General features: G+C 39.3%; 1 protein-coding gene across 3 annotated transcripts in view; it reads left to right on the top strand.

Annotated features, from left to right (window-relative positions):
• PIP5K1B (phosphatidylinositol-4-phosphate 5-kinase type 1 beta) overlaps positions 1-16,902 on the top strand; it is a 153,467-nt gene that overhangs the window by 92,838 nt on the left and 43,727 nt on the right. For all 3 annotated transcript variants that reach the window (XM_045021322.1, XM_045021319.1, XM_045021321.1), the window contains exons 8-11: positions 8,461-8,672; positions 11,162-11,245; positions 11,364-11,412; positions 12,329-12,413. In XM_045021322.1, the coding sequence (XP_044877257.1) occupies positions 8,461-8,672; positions 11,162-11,245; positions 11,364-11,412; positions 12,329-12,413 (430 nt within the window). The remainder of the gene's footprint in view (positions 1-8,460; positions 8,673-11,161; positions 11,246-11,363; positions 11,413-12,328; positions 12,414-16,902) is intronic.

Below are 16,902 nucleotides of genomic sequence, written 5' to 3' on the forward strand. Positions count from 1 at the left end.
ACTTCCCACACCCACCACAGCCATAGTCTTGTTCCCCAGCCAGCCCCTTTCCATCCACCATGCTCTAAACTGGGGTTCTCAAACTTCATTGCACAGTAACACCTTCTCTCCTCCTCCCCCGCACCCCTGACAACAAAAATTACTACACGACCCCATAAGAGGGGGCCGAAGCCAATGCTAAAGCCCCAGCCCTGCCTGAGCCCCACCATCCCAGACAGGGAAGCCGAAGCCCCAGGGCTTTAGTCCCAGGTGGGGGGGCCTGTAACGTGAGCCCTGCCACTCAGGGCTGAAGCCCTTGGGCTTTTTAATGCAAGTTTAATGCCAGCCCTGGCGACGCCATTAAAACGGGGTCGCGACCCACAGTTTGAGAACTACTGCTTTAGCCCTCTAAGCTGTCTCCTTATATCTCCGACTGTTGTTCAAATTATAACTCTCACAGAGCACAAAACTTATCCAGATGAGCAGCATCTATTTAGTGTGTGAGTTTATAGACCAAAATTCCCCACAGGGGATTGTAAAACCACACAATGTCCTAATTTTATGTTTTGGGGTTTTTTCCCATCCTACTTGGGTCAAAAGTGAGCAAAAGATTCCAGTAATTGTCAACATGCTTGTGTATAAAAACTTGTAATCGTGTAACTGAAAGATTTACTAAATTGTTGTAGGATTACAAAAAAACCTTTTTGTCTGAACCCAGTTTATCCAGAATTTGTGTGTACCCCACGTTGTATAGAAACAAATGTTGTTTGTACTAAGCATTTTAAATTTCCCCTGAAAAATTCTGATGATCAGCTTTACATGCATTGTAGAAAAGGGGCATGTGAAGGAGTTTTTGAGGATGACCAACTGGTGACTTTTGGTTTAGACAAAAAGGTCTTATTGTGGAACTTTCTGATGAAATTTTGGCCTCAAGTTAAAACAAGGCAAGCGCACTTACCTGCAGTGCTGAAATCAAAGTTTTAGATGGCTTGTATTTGCAGGTGTTTACCCTGATGTGGTGTATCTGTTGGGTATGCAGTAGTTTAGTTTTAGCCATGGCATGTATCTTTACACATTTGGGAGAATTATGTCATTATGCATGAATAGTCTGTTGGGCAGTGTGGAAACAAGACAGCCATTATCTAACGCTAAGTAATTAGATGTACTGTTTCAACAGGAGCTTTTACAAATGAGGAAAACTTGTCAATCAAAATGCTAATGACCTAAAAAGGGACACATGTACTAGAAGATGCATTACAGTTTTTTTTAATTATTTTCTCACAAGTGCTAGCTTTTCCAGAAAAAAGAGAGAAGGGGGACATTTTATGTAGCACTGTTGGGGGAAATTCTGAGTCAAATAGCCTCAACCCCCATTTTGCTGAGTAAGAGAGATGATGTGACTACAAGTAAGGGAGCTAAAAATGTCTGAGTTCTGAAGACTGCTCTTACTCTCTTTTATATCATGGCAAGTTATTTAACCTTTCTGCCTCATTTTTTCCAATTTAAAATTAGGATAATACTTAGATGCCTCACAGGAGTGTTGAGGATTGAGTTACTGGTTTTAAAGCATCCTGAAGAAGGAAAATCAATATTTCAATGCTGAATAGAGCTGGACAGAAAATAGTGGGAGGGAGTGGGAAATTTGTGTCATTCTCCTGTTTGTTTCTAGTTGGAAATTCATCTTGATATATGCTATCTGACCAGCCTAAGTGTCTGTCTGCTATTTTTAATTGGAATGCAAACAAAACTAAAGGGCCAAATTTAGATTTTGAGTAACTAGGTATCTGACCTGTCCACCTCAATGGAAGTTGTGCCCACCTATTCCAAGGCTAAATTTGTCCCAAAGAATTTAAGATATAATTGAATTCATTTTTCTTCCTTTTCTGAGTACACTTGCAACATTTAGTATTAAGAACTCATTCTGTCTCTGGAGCCAGTGAATTAGGAAGACAAAACAAAGAAGAGACAAGTTTGTTAGGCAACATTCTCTATACTTACAAAATTATATATAAATAAAGTGCAGTCTTTAAACATTTCAAACAGTTGTGTAGTCTCTGATCATAAATTTCATAATTCATAGTATTAGAGTAGTTAACCCACCAATACCAGAAATTTAAAATAGCTATTACAGAAGCAACAATAGTTAATCTAGTTGTGATCATGAATTTTTAAGAACAGGGCAGATATTTCATACTGTTTTTTCCAGTAAGAGTTGTATTGCTTGTCAGTCTGTATTTTTCTTTTATTGCATTAGCAAAGAACATTGTGAACTTGACTGAGGAAATTAAATTTTAAAAGAGCTACATTAATGGCCTGACTTAAACCTACTAAAATAAGGAAATTCAGAGTTAAGGACAAAAAGCTCCTTTCTCAGAAGAACTTAAGATCTAGGCATTATTTTCTTCCAGCCTTAATTCAATCTGTTGTGCCCAAATGCTACAGCTCATACGGCATCTGAATACCCATTGCAGTGTTATGGGAGTACCAGGGATAGAGGTCTGTAGAGCCAATTTTTGCTTTATTTTGTGGGCTTATGTAAAGCCCATAGTTTTTTGTATCTCATTCTCCTTTGCCTAACGTGTATTTCCATGGCAGTCAGCTATTGTTTGTGAGCCAGATTCTGATCTCATTCACATCAGCTGAAATCTAAAATAACCCTCCATTTCTGCTAGTGTAATGGTCAAGTATTTTTTTCATCAGTAGTATTAGCAATTATATTATTGTCACTATCCAAAGTCTATTGAAATCAGCAGTTCAAGTCTCTAGATGTACCACCAGATGGACTCTGGTGGTACTGCTAAATTCAGGGTCAAGAAAATACATCTAGAAAAGAAATGATCTGTTAGCAAAATCTGAAAAGGTTGATTCTGTATTCCATGTGGTCATGGTATTAGTTTTTGTGAACAACTTGTTTAGCAGCTCTATTATGAGTATGTCTTACTACACTGTAATAGTTTTGAATGTGCTGTGATTGCCCGTGACCACATATTATACATGCAGACCCCATCATTAGTCTCTATATAGCACATGCTGCATCAGGAACACAGTGATGTTCGGAGGCAGAGCTAGTTGGTTTATCATGGGCTTAGTGCAACAGTGGTAGCTTAAGTGGTTGGCTCTCGCTAGGGTTATTCACAGGGCCCCTGACTAAACTCAAAGGCTCAGCAGAGGGAGAACCTAATCATTCAAATGGCAGTGTGTGTGTGAGGGAGGAGAAGAATTTTTCATAATTTCCTTATGGCATATTCTTTTTGACAATGTATTGCCTCTTAGCACATAATAAATCCAGCTTGGACACTATTTTTGACAATCCTGTTAAATCTTTGTACAGTACAAGTTAAGAATAGACGGGGCAATTGGGGCCCATGGCCTAGAAGTTCTCACAACATCTCTAGCCAGACCCATAACCATTAGCATCATTACCAGATGATACTATTATGCTGGAAGCCAGCCCTTTATGTATTAACCCCCACAAGGGGAAGCTTATGTGACAGAGGTCTGTGCACCCTATGTCCATACCCTACGCACTATTGTAATCATCTTTGTACAAAATATGCCTTGTGAGGTATCATCTGAACACTCATAATTTGCTGATTAGTGATATCATGGCAAAATGCACGTAGCAGCATTCTATGTGAAGTTATAAACACATACTGAAGTTATGACTAAAAGCATGTTTTCTAGATAAGTCTGGGGTGTGCCAAACCAGTTCTTCAGAGACAAAGGGCAAGCTGACGCCTCAGCCAAGTGTAAACAAGGTTGATAGACCATTATCTTCTCAATGGCCATTTTTGAAGGGGGAAAAGGGACAGGGCAAATATATCTGCATCTTGGCAAAGAAATAGCATGGAGTTCCCTTCCATACAGACTGCCTGTTGCCTTGCTCCCAGCTAGAAATGCTCCCCAAAGGAGGGACAGGGCTATAAAAAGCATCAGACACCCTCTCTCTCTCCATCAATTTGCTGCACCAGAAGGAACAAAGGAAGCGGCCATTGAATTGGGGTAGGGGTCCTGGCCTACGAAGTTTGGTCAGTAAGACTGCTGAGAGCATGTGGTGAGAAAAACTTTGCTTGAAACTGATATTGTTTGTTAGGCATCTGTAGCATTTTAACTTTTTTTGGTACCTGTTTCTGACTTTTATACCTCATTATTTGTACTCACTTAAAATCTATCTCTATATAGTTAATAAACTTGTTTTATTGTCTTCTCTGATCCAATGTGTTTAAATTATAATCTCTGGGAAACGCCATTTGGGGTAATAAGATGTGTGGTTATCATTTTTATTAATGAAATGACAGACTTTATATAGGCTTGTAATTGTCCAGGAGAGGGCTGAGCAGTACAGGACATACACTTCTGAGGGAAATCTAGGACTGGGGATGTATTGGGGACACCCTGCAATATAACCAAGGTTGGTAAGGGCCCAGGTGGCTGGCTGGCTGAAACACACACACTCTCTCTCACTCACTCACTCTCTCTTGCATGTTGGAGGCTGTTTGTGAGCACTCCAGACTGGAGGTTACAGCAGCAAAGCCTTGTAAAGAGCATCCCAGGTTAGAGGGAAGGGGATGACATACCTACTCATTAGTTGGGATTGTGCCCTGAGAATGTGACAGCTTACTAATGAGCAGACTAGATGAATGCTGTAATTTCTGTTCACTAACGCTCTCCAAACTCGTACTAATTTGCCACAATATAATACAGCACTTTGGCAAACCTTGTGTGTCTAAATGTCAGTAAATCCAGAAGTTCTTGCAAAATGCAAGCTTTGTTATGTTGGTGCTATGCATTTGACCCCTTCAATCCAGGAAGACTGAAACTGAAAATGACAGATTTTCTCTCTCTATTTATAACCCTAGAGGGAACGTGCTCTTAGGGAAGAGGGGATATCATTTGCATCTCTAGATCCCTCGTGATCAAGCATGAGGCTTTTGTCTATGCTTTACTGTTTTTGTAGATGTAGTATCATGATCTCTGCTTTGAGAGGTTTCTCTCTCCTTACATTAGGACCTCATTCAACATGAGTAAAGGTTGTAGAAGTGGGCCCTTTGTCACTTCTTGGGATATTGGAGGTATAGAAATCATGTAAGTTTTATGAGTGTAACCAAAGTTATTAATTTGCATTAACATTAATGCATGAAAAATGTTGTTTTCTAAATGTAGCAGAGTTTAATTTATTGGGTTTTTTCCTTCCCCTTCAAGTCTTAACAGTGGGCCAAATCTAGGAGTCCTTACTCAATTCATATTCAGGCAGAAATCACATTGAAGTTAATGGAGTTCTGCCTGAGGTAAGGACTGCAGGATTTGGTGACAATGACTTATTGGCCCTGAAGTTTTTAATTTCCTGCCCATTCTGGTTAGTTTAATGGTCTTTTCATATTAACATTGTCATTTTGACAAGGAAATGGAACCATGGTTAAGATCAGTTTGCATCAGGGCTTAGCTACCTGCTTTGATTAGCAAATATATAGGTACAGAGGTTGTCATAATGTACACGTTTCATATACCAACAGGCATGCAGATATGTTGGAGCCTAGATAATTTATATGGCAGTCACTATTTTAATGTACCCTGAAAAGATTTGAGTATTATTATTTCAGTTTATTTGGGATCTGTTCAGCTGGTGTATGCAGTTAAATGTCTAGAGAGCAAGAATAGGATTCAAACGGCTACAGTAGGGTTCAGATAGGTTGCTGCATGTAAAAATGAAATATGGGCTGAGGGTCTGTCTAAGAAAAAATGTCACTTTGCTCACTTCAGTTTCCAAGAGATTTAGAGCAGCTAGGAAGTAGTACATGGTTAGTTTTAGTGATCCTGGAACAAAAATGCAGACAGCAATGAAACTTAGTCAATGTTTAGCTCAAGGAGCAGGGGCAAAAGGAGATGGGGGTGGATCGCTTCAGTCAGAGTTAGAAAAGTTCTTCTGTATTGCACAATATATCCCTCTGCAATGGCAAGCTGGATATACACCATAGTCTTTCAAGAGACTATCAGATATTAACTTGGTGTTACCCTTGATTTTAATTCAGCGGAACCATGAACTATCTAATCCCAAGGGAGTAGAGAATGGGGCAAGAACAGATTTCATTAAAGCAAAAGAATGTGAGCTGATTTATTTTTTTATTTAAAGTGAAGTGCACAAATGAAAATGGCACCATCTTCGCAAGCATGTTTAGCTGATGAAATCAGAATTTACGTAGACACTGATACTGGCTGTAATACCAGAGTAGTATTTTCAGAAGGGCAAATGTTAATTTACCTTTTATTTATTTTTTTGCAATATGCTAGGCTTCAGCTTTCTTTCCATTTTAAATGGAACACATACAAGTTGTCTTGTACCATCTATTTTTATAAAAATAGGCAACCTATGAAAATCTTCAATAAATGTTTTTAAAATAAACTTTTATTTACTATGGCAGGGGCAAAGAAAACTGTACTTGTGTGAGTTCCTCTGACTCTAGTATTCTAATGTATTCATACAATACAGGATCTTGTATTCCTTAACTATGCTGTTTTTGCAGTTCAAGATTCCCAGTGCCATAAAAGAAGTGTTTAGTGACCCATCAGTCCCACATTCTGTGTAATGAAATAGATTTTTCTGATCTTGTCATGTGATATTCTAGATTCTTTATTGTTGCCCAAAAGACTATATTGGCAGGATCAGAGGATATGCTGGGGTGCTGATAGCTTCATCTCGTGCATTTGAGTGTGTGGACGCACTTTTCTTGCACTTTGAAGCCAACTTGTTCCTCCTTTATAGAAGAATTCTGCAAGATGTATGTGTTTGACTTTGCTCAGTTACCTTTTATATTCACACCACTTGCTCAGTCATTTTACATGTGTTACCCCCAGAGATCAGAGTGAGACCTGACGTTTCTGCAGTTAGGGTACAATGTAAGACTTTTTGTGCAAGCCTTCCCCCATTAACAATAGTGGTAGAAGGAGGCCTTGATGTTTCTCATTGAAGACAGCCAAGAAAAGTGATTTAATTCAGGAAAGTAACATGAGATGCAAGAGAGTTTCAAAATGGGGATAGAACGGATGCTAATATCGTGTGTATGTGTGTATGCCTTCTAGTTATTACAGTGTTGGGCGCTTTAGAAATGTGCATATTAATAAAACAGCTTCCCCACATCCATGTCTACAGTCAATGGTTGGTAAGATAAAATGTATTCATAGGCGGTGGAGCTCCCCTTCCCTGTTACATACCTCCCAGCTATGTTGAAATCTTTTCTGATCTCATTTTGAAAATGCAGATATGTGCACAGGGTTTCATAAATGAATGGTATTTTACACAAAACACTGAGTTAAGTCAGGCTCTGATAAGCCTGGCTGAATTGGCACACCTGGAGTTACTGTGCTTCATTTGTTGTCTCTGTAAAATCAAATTGTTCTTGTTCCTGGTAAAATGACATAAAATTTTGCAGTTCAGTGCCAAAAATTACAACATTAACAGTAAGACATCTTTGTATTAAAAGGTGTGTTAAATCATTCTTGAGCTGCATGAAGAAAAGGACACATGTTGCTCCATATTTCCTTTTGAGATTACAGGAAGTTAAATAGGTTGCTATCCCTGTGCCAAACAGGGCTTTCATACCTGTCTGCTGGTGATTCTGATATAGTATTAAAATGTGAAAAGGGGGACTGAAGGAGATCCTATGCACAGTTAATTGACTCAGAGAGAGAGAGAGAGAGGTTTTTCCTTTTAATGGAGTCCGTCTGGATTCATACTGGTGCAACTGAGATTAGAATCTTATACATACTTGCAAGAATGGGGAAGTGGAAACTGTCAAGGTCCGGGAGCCAAAGTGATTGGTAGGACCAGAGGAGGAGACTGGTTAAAAATCAAGTATAAAGTTTATATTGGCCAGTTTTGGCCTGTTACAGAGAGCCTGTCAAAGGCACAAATGGGAGTTAGGTGCCAAATCCAATTGACTTTTCATGGTAGTGGGGCATCTTGACTGCCCATTTTCCTTTTTGAAAATCCGCCCTCCAAGGATTTTTTTCAGCATTGGGTTTGTATATATACAGCAGATCATCCATAAGTACATCAGATAGGATAAAAATAATGTATATAGTTCTTCAGAGTAAAAGACAACTAATTAACTGCTTTCTCACTATAAATGAAATGGAGTTGCTTGTGAGGCAAACTCTCCAACTGAAAATAGTCTTACATTAGGCCTTACATTTCTATGTACTTTAGGCTTCCCATTTTTAATGAGGGTGCTAGGATGGTTAGCTTATTAACATTTGTAAGTTGATTTGGGAATCTCAGACAGAAGGTGGGAGGCTAGTACAAAAATATTACTTTTGTTAATCTTTTTGCAAACTGTCCTAGTCAAACCCATTATATTGACATACCTATATGGGTTTTTTTCCCTTTTATTTGGATTTTCTCAAGTGGTTGAATTACACAGCAGAAATTAAATTGTGTAGTCATTTGTGTGTGTTACAGTACATGCAGTCCTTCTTCATTAATAGGTGCTGGAAAGCTTTAAAATCATGGATTATAGTCTGCTGCTGGGGATCCATGTATTGGACAGTATCACAAAAGAGAAGGATGGGGAAAGTTCCCAGAATGCATCTGATGCCAAACGTCATGGGGGACAGAAAGTTCTCTATTCTACAGCCATGGAATCCATACAGGGTCCTGGAAAGTCTGGGGAATCTGTCATCACAGAAGCTACAAATACGTAAGTCCCCAAAATCTCTTGTTAAAAATTGACTGGGAATTTCTAAATTTTATTTCTGCAAACTGTTCTACGTTGTATTAAATCTAACTCTGGGTAGCTTCCCATCCTTGAAAGCATTACATAGGAGGGATTTGAAGGATTAAGCTAAATACTTTCTTAAAAGTGTTCAAAACTTGCATACCAAGGTTCACTGGAGACCAGAAAATTAAAATTTTGATTAGTTTATTCATCATCTTTAAATACATGATGGCAATTGCAGTTATAATTCAGAACAATTTATCGGCACATAGTGAACTCACTTATATATAATGAAAGTCATTACAAGACCTCCACACAATCTCTGCATTACAAGACCTCCACACAATCTCTGTTTAACTGTAAACAGTGTCATGCGCTGTGAGCAAAAGCTATTATTGATTATATTGATATTTGTGTAGGGCCTGTCATCCCAAAGAAATGTACTCACTTAATACACAAGAATTGCTTCTCCAAGTGTTGAAATGCAGCCACCGCTGAGGTGGAGCAAGACAGATATTTTAACAGCTTACAGAAATGCTACACTACAGTTTAGAACATATTACTCTCCTCTTCCTATCTAACTGAAACTGCAGAGGAATTTTAGATAGGCAGATTGTAATTATCCAGGCTGGAATTCAGCCAGGACACTGATGTTAAGAATCCTACACTTACAAATAGTGCCATGGAATTTTTAATAAAGCAGAGGTGCTGATCACCATGGTTATATCACATCCAAAAGACAATACTTCTATCCCCTTAATGTCTGACAACAGGCTGTGACATACAGAGAATTTTAAGGTTGTGACAGATAAATTTACAGAAAGGGATGATACATTTCAACTATTGTTATTCCAAGAATCAAGGGCTCCTCAAATTATTCTATCTTTGATGCATGTTCAGTGCTAATAAGAGAGTTAGTTAGCATTCTTATTCTGTATAATCAATCCTTGATATAATAGAGACTTAATTTCACATTGAAAAGGGTTTACTGTCTGTTAACCAGGGAGTTATGCAGATAAATACCATTAAAGCTAATGAAGCTGGGTTTAAACTTACAACATATTAATGGGAGGATAATGCTGTTCTGTTCCCAGCTTTGCCACTGGGCTGCTGGGTGACCTTGGAGAAGTCACTTTAACCTTCCAGTGCCTCAGTTTCCCCATATGAAAGTGGGGATAATAATACTGACCTCCTTTTGTAAAGCACATTGAGATCTGCTGACAAAAAGTGCTATATAAGGGCTGGGCATTATTATTATTTATATATAGCTTTAAATGTTTGAAGCACTAGAATATAAGTTGAGACAGAGCTGAATTGTGCCCAGTGTGTACAATATTACACTCTAATTTGCATACAAGATGACCTGAGTTATACTGAACCAATGCTCAAGCATGATGGTGGGGACTTTGTTATTGGAAGTGGCCTGCTTTCAATGAGTCTTAAAGCTAAGGTTCTGACCACTTTGGATCATCAAAAATCCTCTGCCATTATTTACACGAGTAGGGATGTTGGGTAAAATTTTAAGTGCCCAGGAGACTTAGAAACCTAAGCCCCATTGAAAGTCAATAGAATGTAGGCTTCTAAGGCCTTGTCTACACTACACAGCTTTGTCCACAAAACAGTGGAGGTGTACACACTGAAATGCTCAACCAGTTCATGTAACTTGTCTGCTATACTGACATAATAAAATCACCTCAACGAGAGGCATAGGGCTTATGTCTGTGTAGTTAGGGCTATTGGCGCTGGCTTCTTCCTTTCCATGGGAACCCCTGCTCGGTCCCAGGCCAGCTCTCACTCCACCCCTTCCCCCAAATCTTCACCCAACCTTCCTCTTCCTGCCCAGTTCCTCCCACTCCCCTGAGCGCGCCCCATTCCTGCTCCTCCACCCCCCCAGGGCCTCCTGCATGCCGCAGTACAGCAGATTGCAGCTGGTGGGAGGAGTTGATCAGCAGGGCTGTTGGTGGGTGGGAGGCAGGCACTGCAGGTGTGAGCTGGCTGCCAGTGGGTGCTAAGCACACATTAAGCACGGAGTTGGCACCTATGGTTAGGACAATGCAGTTTTTGTGTAGACACTGCATTTCTTACACTGGCTGTTAGCTGTTGTCTGCCAGGAAATTGACAAGAAAGCCAGGCACCTAGAGCCCAGCTGCCCCCAGAGCTGGGGCAGCTGGACCCCACTCCCGGCTGGGAATGTTGGCTGTCTCATGATTTTAATGGCTTGGGAGAGGAGGTGAGATGCAAGGGCACCTGGACCCTGTTTCCCAGGGACAAGAGGCCCTGGGCTGCTTCCCCCCTCCACCTCACCCCTGCTCCCGGTGAGGCAGCAAGAAGCCCCTGGGCAGCTTGCATTCAACAACTAGCCTTAATGTTGCTTTTTTTTTTTTGTAGTAAATGCAGTTCACCTTCTAAATAGTGATATTAAAAAAGTCTGTAAAATACAATATCTAATAAAATTATTTTGTTGCCATTAGAATGGGAGGCATTCCAGCTAAAAGCCATAAAGGAGAGAAGCTGCTTCTATTTATGGGTATTATTGATATCCTACAGTCTTACAGGTAAGTGGCAGTTTAGAATGAAAATATTTTGCTATATTTAAAGCCATTATCTTAATAGAGTATTCTGAGATTGCAAGATGAGGGAATTCCACAAAGTTTTTTTGATTTAATTGCTTAGGTTAATGAAGAAGCTAGAACATTCCTGGAAAGCACTTGTTTATGATGGGGTAAGTTGCTTTTTAAATTATCAGCATTTTTCATAATAGAGTTCTGATTCTTGTTTAAGACAGCGAGCTATTACGTTTATAATCCACCCATCACTGTGGTATAGAGGCAATTAGATGTGATTTTTTTTCTGTATGTTTTCCTTAGTGATTTTAGTTATGTGATTTCTGACATATATGTCCATCTTATTTTACTGATTGTTTAATTTTTTTAAATAAAAGATAAAAAGAAAAACAGAGACACATGCAAAGGTGACCAGATCATCCTTATAACTACACTGTACCGGGTTACACAAAACTATCCTCACAATACAACTAAAACGGGGATGGAGTAATACATCCCAAACGCTAATTCAAAGTTAATTAACTATTCAAATTGTGCCCTGAATCAACATCAGTCCAGTTGCAAAGGATGTAATGCAGGGCAGAATTTGGCCCCACAGTATTCAGTGCTTAAATGGGTGCTTAGACGCACTGCCATTTTAAGTGCCCATCAATGCTTGATTAAAGCATTCAGATAAGGAATTTGGTCGTTTTAGGGCACCCATGTTTGAATATTGAGCCTTCAGTTGTTGAGATTTTTACCCGAAAAGGGAAATGATACATTTGTAAATGAGCAAGACTTTGTAAAATATGAATCGAATAAATTATAAATTATAAATTATTTCTAAATTATCTTGAATGCTTAAAATAATTAGACTGGTGTTTTATCAAGATTACAGTAAAATAAAGTGGGTGGCAGAGGAGTGTAGTAATTATACAGTAACCTCTGAGAAGGCAAAATCCTAGATCTCCTTGCATGAATTCCCAAACGGGGCATGATATAACTTACCCAAAACATTCCAGGTTTTCCTCTTGTGCATTTCATTTTGAATTGTATATGAAGAGTGTAACTTTAAGGCCTTTTCTGTCTTTTTAGGACACTGTTTCAGTCCACAGACCAAGTTTTTATGCAGACAGGTTTTTAAAGTTCATGAGTTCGAGGGTTTTCAAAAAAGTTCAAGGTAAGGGTTTGTCATTGTAAGCCCTCTGGACAACTTCATACTCTGTTCTTTTATAGTGTATTACACTCCTGTAGAATAGCACCTTTTATTTAGGGATCTCTCAGCACTTTACAAACACTAAGAGCCCAAACCTTCCAATCACTGAAGCCACTAGGAGCTTTCCCAGTATCTTTGAAATTAGGACATTTGTGATTTATTTTTAAATGATGGTCAAGGGCATTTAGAGCTAATAGGTAACACCCTATCCTGCAGCCCTGGCTCATGTGAGTAGTCCCATTGACTTGAATGTGTCTAGGTCACATAAAGGAGGATTGAAGGATTGGGCCCTAACTCTGACAAGTTTGGTAAGGATGGACCTTCTCTGATTCCTTTTCTATTGTGCTTTAGCAGAACAAAAATGGGGTTTGAGAATCTGGAAAGATGGAGGTGTCTAAATTATTAAATTCTCTCCTCTTTGATTAAAATCCCATTTCAACTTTTTTTTCCTTCATTTTGCCTTTCTTTAATCATCTAACTCATTTCAAGATTAATGGGCATGTCACTAGAAGATAGTTGGGAAGAAATGAGAAAGCACCACCAAAAAGATTACAAAAATAGTTCACTAAGGATACAAAGATCTGTGTAACCAGAGAGGGCCACCAGTACTGCAGGCAGCAATGTGAAACTCTGCTGAATTAAATTTAAAATGTTGCTGGAAGGTTTATTAACCACATTTATCACCCTCATCCCTACCCTCTGAAATGGCACTGGATTCTCTGACTTAAAAGAGAAGGAGTATCTATAACATTCAAAAGTACAAGATGTGAGAGCCCATTCCTCTCTAACCAGACAAGAAGTGAAACTAGGAAGACCTAGAAAGTTAGAGTAGAACAAATAACATTCCAGTAATTACCTTCCATTTGGGTGTGGGAAACTGGATTTCAGCAAAGGTTTTGAGAAATAACTATCAGATATTTTGTTTCTTGATTCCAAATCGTGCTGCATAAAGAGAAGAACAAATTAATATTGCCATAGTCCCACAGCCCTGCCAGAGTACAGCAGGTCTTTTATCATAGTCTGGGCACACTTATCAAGAGAAACAAACGAATTTGCAAATGTCCCAGAGGAAGAAAGTGATTTGTTTCCAAGTCTGCTGTACTCAATTTCTTCCTTACCATTGCTCAAAATGAAACCGTCAAGCTGTGACAGGGTCCAATCCCAGAGCATGCCCCCTTGTGGCACTGCCTGACCCTGTACGCTCCTCACCCTCAGTTCCCTCCTAGTTCTCCCAGTAGCTGTTCACAGCCCAGAGTATTCAATGTAACCATCTCCTTCCTGGGGTTCAGTTTATTGAGTCTTTATGAAGTGCAGTCTCCATTGGCCCATCAGGTCCAAACCCTTCCCTCTTGAGGTTTCCAATTTCATCCTCCTTCCAGGGTTTCAGGTTCCAAGTTTTCCCCTCCAGTTACCTGTGAGGCAGGGAGCTCAGTCAGTCACACTGCAAACCATGGCTTCTCTGGACAGTCTTTTCCACAGGCCTCATCCAACCCTGGTCCCTGGAGTCTTAAATCTGAACCCCTGTTTAAGGGATTCCTCAGCCCTCCTGCATGGGGTTGGGTACCGACTCAAGCAGATTTCCCGGGCCTACTGGTGTTTGGGTTCCAGCCCCGCTACACAGAACCTCTTCTATCCCCTGTAGTCAGCTACTGGCTGGGTTTTTATCCTGTTCAGGAGGTAGCTCCCTGATTACCATCTGGCTCTGATTCTCCAAGCTTGTCTGCTGCTCCCTTAAACACCTATTCCTTAAAGAGGCAATGTCATGAAACAGATTGGATGGCTCCAATCCCCACTACTCCTTAAAAAGGACAGATCTCCCTGTTACACAAGCTAAAAAGGCATATGTTATAATTAAGTTCCTAAGGCATATGTTGCTACTAAGATCTTAGACCTAGATTCTCCCTAATTGGATCCCCACATGGAGGACGCCTCTTGGACACCACCACCCGGGCCCTACAAAGGGCTTTCCACAAAGGGGGAAAGGGTTGAGTGAACAGGATGATGCAGGAGAATCTTGGAGGAATTCCTTATGGAGATTTACAAGCAAAAAGTGCCCTCCCACAGCTTTTAACCCTGGAGGCAGTGGTTAATTTGTACCAGGGCTGAGACCTGGCACCTCTGGGCTTGGCCGTTCATAGCCCCAGCACCTCTAGGCTTGCTATGTCACTTATGAAAGTAAAAAAAATTGCTCGAGTCCCCTCACCTCTTTCATTACAAATTAAGCACTGCTTGGGAGGGACAGTCTGGCCCTTGGATTATGTGTACCCAGTCTGGGTTGCTGGTTCATCAAAATTTGGAACATGATTGTTCCAGAAAAATTTTGCTGTCTGACCTCCATGTATTCAAAATTGGTTACATTAATATAGATTCTATTAAATCCTTAAGCTCTACATGTACTGCTTGTTTGCTTCATTTAGCTTAGACTGTGAAATTAAGCTGGTTCTTTTCATGTTTTTGTTTTTAAGTACTGAAGGGCTTTTGTTTTTAAAAAAAAAAAACTTGAAATATTTTCAAAATGTAATTTCATGAAAACATTTCTCTTGTTATGTTTTTTGATACTCGTGTGTACATGTGATCAGCATCTAAATTTTGGAGCAGAGCTACAATATAGTATTTGAATTTTTCTTTAAAATTATTCACATCAAGAATGTGCTATATGCAAAAGAAAGCAACCAGGCCCCTCAGTTAGATTTTATAAATAAATAGTTGATTTTTCTCTTTGCTGTCATGCAACTCTAATGATATTTACTAATGTCCAAGTCTAACCCATGCTAATAAGAAAGTTGAAAAGCATCTTTATAGAAGTGTGACGAGGTATACATGAAGAAGACTGGTCTTGCTGGTTGGGGATGGGATCATGTCTACCGTCTGCTTACACAATGCCTAGCACAATAGGGCCCAATTTTGATCAGGGCAGGTGGTTGCTACTATAACATAAGTAACCATTAGTAATACATAAAAGGGAAGAAGTAGTTATATGGTTGAAGCATAGGAATAGGAATCAGAAGTTCTATACTTTACTCAGTCACAGACTTGCTGTATGACCACAAGCAAGTCACTTAGCCTTTTAACACCTCATTACACTGGGGGAAAAGTACTTCCTCAGCACACAGGGGTCTTGGGCTGTTTTGTTGATTCTTGTTTATAAAGTTCTTTGTAATCCTTAGAATGAGCTGCAGAAATGCAGAGTAGTAGTTTGTTTTCATGGCATAATATGTTTAAAAGAATGCTAAGGCAGCAAATTGAAGCCCTCAAAAGTCAGAAAATGCTTAAGTTAAGGTTGTGGGTGCAGTCTTATCTCTGCATTCTTGTGCATATACATTTATATTATAATCTTTAATTACATGATCATATACTATTATTTACCTGGGGCCTATGCTTCATAAGGGGGCAGGTCGGACAGCAAATGGAATTAGCATCAGTCTTCCTTTCTTCTAGCGGTATTCTTGTCTAAATCTTTACTCATAGAGTGGTCTGAGAGGTTCAAGGAGCCAGCATGGGCCATGTTGTCAAAGGGGCCACACCGTGCCTCTACTTTTGAATGCAATTTTAATTCATTATCTTTTGAGTATTGGAAAAAAAAACAGAGCAAAATTAAAGGTCACTTTTGAAGATTTGGCCCTTGAAGTTTTTCACATTAACCTTAGGTATGATAGAGCTGAAAATGTCAGATACCTTTTAAAATTCTTTGAGTTAAATACGCTTTTCACTTGTAATTGTATCCGCAGGAAGATTTAGGCTTACATAATATTAAAGCCATTTTGGTTGTATACAATTACAGATGAAAATTGGTCAGTCACTAGCTCATTATGAGATAAAGAGATTATCTGGTAAAATCTGATTCCAGCAAGCCATGTTCTTACTGGCTCTTTCCATCAAAAGTTCAATTCAGGTTTTATTTTTATTAAAAATTCAAGCACTGGAAGTCAATATTTTTGACCTTGTACTGGCCTTTATTCATCTACATTTGATCTAAGGACAATAGTATTACTCTCCAGCAGACCAGAATTCAAAAATTATGCTTGGAAAGATCCAAATGTGGATGATGATCTGATTGAACTCATGAAATTCAATGACGTTTTCATACATTAATGGGAGTACCTAACAGCCCAAATCAGGGCTCTGTTTTGCAAGGTGCTGGGAAAATGCACAATTAAAAGCCCTTCTCCTGGCAAAGGGATCTAGACAGTGAGAATAATAAAATGTTATTCAGCATGGGGGAAATGTAAGCTAATATATCTGAGGTAGTGTAACCTGAAATTCAGAGAGGTAATAGGAAAGAGAATCTCTGGGTAGTAATGGTTAAGGGTGACAGTGATCAAATTAATGGTAAATCTTTTAGCCCACTCTGATAAGGCATTGTCATGGAACAGTATTGTTTCCTTTCCCTATGACTACAGTGTGACTATGCTTGGAATATTCATTTTTGTTGGTTACTAGTTGGGCTATTCTC

Source organism: Mauremys mutica, chromosome 6 (assembly GCF_020497125.1).
Source record: "Mauremys mutica isolate MM-2020 ecotype Southern chromosome 6, ASM2049712v1, whole genome shotgun sequence".
In the NCBI taxonomy this organism is placed as follows: domain Eukaryota; kingdom Metazoa; phylum Chordata; order Testudines; family Geoemydidae; genus Mauremys; species Mauremys mutica.